The following is a 5,015-nucleotide window of genomic DNA, read 5'->3' as shown; positions in this document are numbered from 1 at the left end:
AAAAATTAAATGCTAAGAAAATTTTCTATAAAATTAGTTTGATTTTTTAAAACCGATAACATATTTAAAATTTACAAATTTAAAATAAAATTGAGCTAATTAAATAAACATTCCTAAACTATTATATATATAAATATATAAAATTAAATTTTTATTCATTTAAAAACAAAATAATTTCTATTTAAATTTACATAATTTTAAAATAATTAATAATTATATCTATATCTATTTTAAAACAAGTCAACAACATATATCAACATATATCTAATATAAAGAGTGACATAAACTTATTAAAATTTCAGCAACTAAATAGTGACATAAATCTATTAAAAACTTCAACAACTAAATTTATTTGAGCAAAAATGAAAGGTTTGGGAATTGAATATGATGAGCTTTAATGAATAAGTTGAAGCCTTGTTATTAAGAATATATGGTCCCGTGAGAACCAAAATATCAATATTTTTTATAATTTTATTATTTTAAATATTTATATTAACTTAAATTATAATGGTTAGCACATATTTTTTTTATTAAAAATATATATATTTTGAAATATAATTATTAACATATATATACATTTTAATTAAAAATGATATATTTTAAAATAACAATAATAGTGGTATTATGTTGTAATTTTATTGGGATTGATATTTACATACTAAATTTTGGTTAAAAATAATTATTTTGTTTAATTTTTTTTACTTTTAAATGTATAAAAAAATATTAATATTTTCATTTTAATATATTATAATTATTATACTTCAGAAATAAAATATATAAACATTTGGAGTATTGAGTCAAAAGCGGTTGGAATCCGGGCAAAAAAAATTCAAAAAATCTTATAGACGCAGTGTTAGAATCATGTTTTTGATGGTGGAAATGGATTCAACACCATCAAAAACGTCTCGGACATCTAAACTTTTAAAGTTTAACAACTATAACTTGGATTTACAAAAATCCTTGCCGGATTTTCTCTAAATATGACCAGAATTTCCGTAACTTTCCGGGCAATTCCTCCGGCTAGTTAGACTATGGCTAAAGATTGTAGATTTTTTTATATTTTAAAAAATGGACAACTAAAAAAATCTTTGAAATAGCATCTAACTTTTGTAACTTTCTTTGCTGCAATAATAAGCTAAAACCTTGTAACGACCTGCCAGGACGAGAGATCGGGTGCTCCAAAAAGCTGAGGTAAAGCAAGCTCTTGTAATGTCGAATATTTGTGTGATGTTTGGCTGTAGCGACATCACATAAAAGGAGAACTGGGATGGAGAATATGCTTGTTCCAAGGGAGAGAGGAGAATATTTGTAAGAAAATTTGGAAAGCCTGATTCCAAAGCTGAAAGCTGGGGCATCTATTTTTTTTTGTTTAGTAACCATTGGCGAAACAATCGTTCTTGGGCAGAGTGTTCAAAATGAGCACAGATACGCGATCTCTATGTGTTGCAAAACCCTTTGTGCGTCGGAGATTCCGACCAGATCTGCTGCCCTGTTTTACGCTTTACTTTCATCTTGTCATACTTTTTCCTCAGAGTGGACCACTACTTCTCGTCACTTACAGTCCGTTCGTTTCATAATGTGCTCAGTTTTGAGCAGGCGGGGGGGTTAAATTCCTAAATTTATCCACGCTTCTAATTATCTCTAGTGTTTGCAAGAGACAAAGAAAGATTTAGATAGGTTGGTGGCGTTATTTGCTTGAAGAGACGGTGGGAAGTGCTGCAGTGGACTGATGTTTATATTTGCAATGTTTATTTAATCGCAGGACGGGTGGCATTTGGAGTCTTGTGATGGGTGAGAGGTCATGGGGCCGGCTCTGAAATGCCCGTCCCTTTCCATCATTGTCAATTGTCCTCAGTGTGATGGGTTTACTAGTGGAAGGACCCATTTGAGAATATCATTAACCTGATTTAGCATGAAAGCCAAATTCAAGTCGGCTACCAGTACTCGGAGTTTCGATATTCATTGGCTTTAAAGCCCTTTTGTATGAACCCAACACCTGCGACATTTTGTTAGGTTTGTTTATCACCATTGTGATCAGTTCGAGGGATGGGATTGAAATTTGTCTCTCGAGTTTTGAGATCTGAAGAAAAACTTGTGTTAAAAGTGATGTAGTCATGTGGAATACAATACATTAAGAGTTAAATTAGCTGCCTTTGATATCACAGAGGTTAATTAAATTCGTAGATCCAGAGGTCTCGTGGTCTCCAGAGAACCACAAAAAAATCTTCACGTGATGGGAAAGGGTGCAGATTCATCTTCTCCGCCTCAAAATTGTCCATTACGGGACAAGATGGTCATGAGGTCCCCTGTTCCTGCCTCTGTGCTTAATAATAATATTCCCAAACATGGTTTTAATTTCGATACCAAGAAGAAGCATTGCTCGGTTCCTGAAGCAGCTTCCCGGCCTTGCTATCCGCTCTCCGGGCTTCAGCGCCTGCTCAAAAACTTCCGAAAGCCGGATCAGCAGGAGGAGCCCAAGAGCGTTGGACTAAGCATTGTTATTGAGAACTCATGGAGTACTACTTATAGCTGTTGCAAAAATCAGTCGAAATCAGTTTCAGGATATACAAAGGATCGCCCTGCTAAAATCACCCCTGCTTGCAAAAGCAAGCCGCAAATTGTTAACAAATCAATGGTGGCCGCACAGTGTAAAGATCGGCCACCCAATGGCAGCTCCAAGCATCGGAGTTCTGTACTTTTGTCTCCAACCTCAGCTGCTTACAGCAACGTCGTTGCGAGTACACCACTGCCTCCTATAGATTTTCTTGATGCATGTTACCTCTGTAAACGATCTCTGGGTCCTGGACTAGACATCTACATGTACAGGTAATGAATCAATCATTTCTTGGCTTGCTGTTGTTAATTTTTCTATGGCCAAAAACCTCAATTTCACAAACTCCTGTTTGCTATTTTTAATAGATTAGATGTATGTAGTCGGTGTTTTTCTTAGATATGATTACATAGGTTTTTTAGATATCTTATATTTTTAGGTATAGTGTAGTTTAAGAGTATATAACCCATAAATAAGGAAGCAAGTCCCATCACTAATTCGCTATACTCACCCGTTATTGTAATTCCGACCTCTAATACTCACCAGTTATTGTAATTCCGACCTTAAGTTTCTCTTATATAACTATCCAACTATCCTGTGGTTAAACATAGGTTTTTCTTAGATATCCTGTAGTTAAACTTAGGTTCCTCTCTTATTTGTGTGCAGGGGCGACAGAGCATTTTGCAGCGTGGAGTGTCGGTTGAAACAAATGGCCATGGATGAACAGAGCGAAAAATGCGCTTCTGCTGCCATCAAACGCGCTGTAACGACGACCTCACCCCGGCCTCGACGTTCTGACGGGAATCAAACCCATGTTCAAGCAAGAGGGTTAACAACCGCTGCATAGTATGCCGAGTTAAACCACCAGTAATAAAGTATATATATACATCTAAGCTGTAACGTCGTGACTCTAATATAAAATATGAGAGGAGTTAGCTTAGCTTTTTTTGTAATCCTTTTTCCATGGTGGAAACTCATACGGATATGCAGAGTATATTGTTAGTTTACTGCAACCAACTCACAAGCAGCTATGAATTTGGCTGCAACCGATGATCCACTGTTAGCAAGCATTCAAGGCCATATTTTCCTGATGGAACTAACTCACTGCTATTAAATCATTTACTCAGGATTTTGTTACATACATTGGCCTTGAGTCTCCAGAGTATCTTGTGGCTAGGTTCCCTTTAATTCCAGGGTCGCAATAGAAGCATCTTAGACTCTAGACTTTTTCTTCAGCTCTTTGTAATACATATATAGAATATAGAATACTGGTGAGACTACTGGTAAAGTTCAGAATTGGTGATAGAATTTACTTGTATTTTTCTACACTTAAAGCTTATGGGTAAGTAAAGTCTCCAGAGATTTAAACAAGGGTGAGACTAAGGATAGAAAAATATTACTATGCCCTTATTAGAATCTGTAATCACTAGATTGCTGTTGCAATATCTACCAGAGTGAGTACTCAGCGGTATTGATGCCTTGTACAACAATGATAAAACTATAAAGTAATTCATATGGTGTTAATTAATATATGTTCTGAGTGTTTTTACCTGTAGTACTGTAAGGGAAGATGTGAGGCTCTTACAGCAGTATGGTATCAGTACTGGGGATGCATTGGTGGCGCTTTTCATGCCTTACTGATCGTCAATCCCAAAGCCGGATCCAGATGCTAGGGATCCTTTTCACCTAAATTTGAAAAGGTCTAACAGCTTTTGTTTGCCATTACTACTGATAGCATTTTGCAGGCGATGTCCTTTTCACTGTGGGTGAGGAAAATCCGCTTAGGTTGTTCTTGGCTCTTACAGAAGCGAGGTGCTCTAGGTGGGGAGAAATCCCTGATGTTAAAAAATATAAGTCAAGAAGGAAAGTTTTCTCACAGAAATCAGCAGAGTTTTTGTTAAACTTGCGGAGAGATATTCTCTGTGTTCAGAGAATATATATATTTCTTCTCATTAATTAGGACAGACATTATTTTATACTGGACGAAGTGGTTTACAGCTTAGAAGGGAAAATCCGGGCCATCAGGTAAGGATGACCGAGATGCACTTATCAGGTCGTATGGGATTTTGGAATAACTTTTACATGATACAATTTTCATATGTTTTAAAACTTTTAAATAATTTATTTAAAGTTAGGTTTAATTCAGATTCTCTGGCCGGTTAAATTCGTTAAAACGCGCTCAACTTAAATTTCAGGATTTCTTTGTATTTCTTCAATTCCAAACTGTATGTGTGCTATTTTATTTTTTCCATTACTACTCACCATGGCACCATACTCAAAATTAAATCTTCTATTTTCATTTGTTTTTACGAAATGGGATATTCATTTGTTTTTAGAAAATAAGATATTTGCTGTGAAAATATCTTGAATTTATGTTTTTTTCCTGCTCAGGAAAACTATATACACGTGATATTTGTATTGTTTAGAGTTAGAGATTAGTGATTTATGTAAATATGAGTATTAC

General features: G+C 35.0%; 1 protein-coding gene across 1 annotated transcript; it reads left to right on the top strand.

Moving 5' to 3' along the window:
* Positions 1–1,918: 1,918 nt before the first annotated feature.
* On the top strand, positions 1,919–4,081 carry LOC149175493 (uncharacterized). The gene is made up of 2 exons (XM_089419694.1): positions 1,919–2,826; positions 3,218–4,081. The coding sequence occupies exons 1-2, from the start codon at positions 2,234–2,236 to the stop codon at positions 3,396–3,398; spliced, it is 774 nt and encodes a 257-aa protein (XP_089275820.1). The 5' UTR covers positions 1,919–2,233; the 3' UTR covers positions 3,399–4,081.
* The last annotated feature ends 934 nt before the right edge of the window (positions 4,082–5,015 follow it).

This window comes from Pinus tabuliformis, chromosome 4_1, assembly GCF_031772625.1.
Source record: "Pinus tabuliformis cultivar Carrire ecotype Pingquan chromosome 4_1, CPIR1, whole genome shotgun sequence".
NCBI classification, from domain to species: Eukaryota; Viridiplantae; Streptophyta; class Pinopsida; order Pinales; family Pinaceae; genus Pinus; species Pinus tabuliformis.
The sequence above is the reverse complement of the archived record's forward strand: the minus strand, read 5'-3'. Positions and strand labels throughout refer to the sequence as shown.

Excerpts from the sequence above, each read along its gene's own strand:
- LOC149175493 (XM_089419694.1), top strand. The coding sequence starts at position 2,234 with ATGGGAAAGGGTGCAGATTCATCTTCTCCGCCTCAAAATTGTCCATTA. Across the intron at positions 2,827-3,217 it reads CTAGACATCTACATGTACAG|GGGCGACAGAGCATTTTGCA; the intron begins GTAATGAATCAA and ends ATTTGTGTGCAG.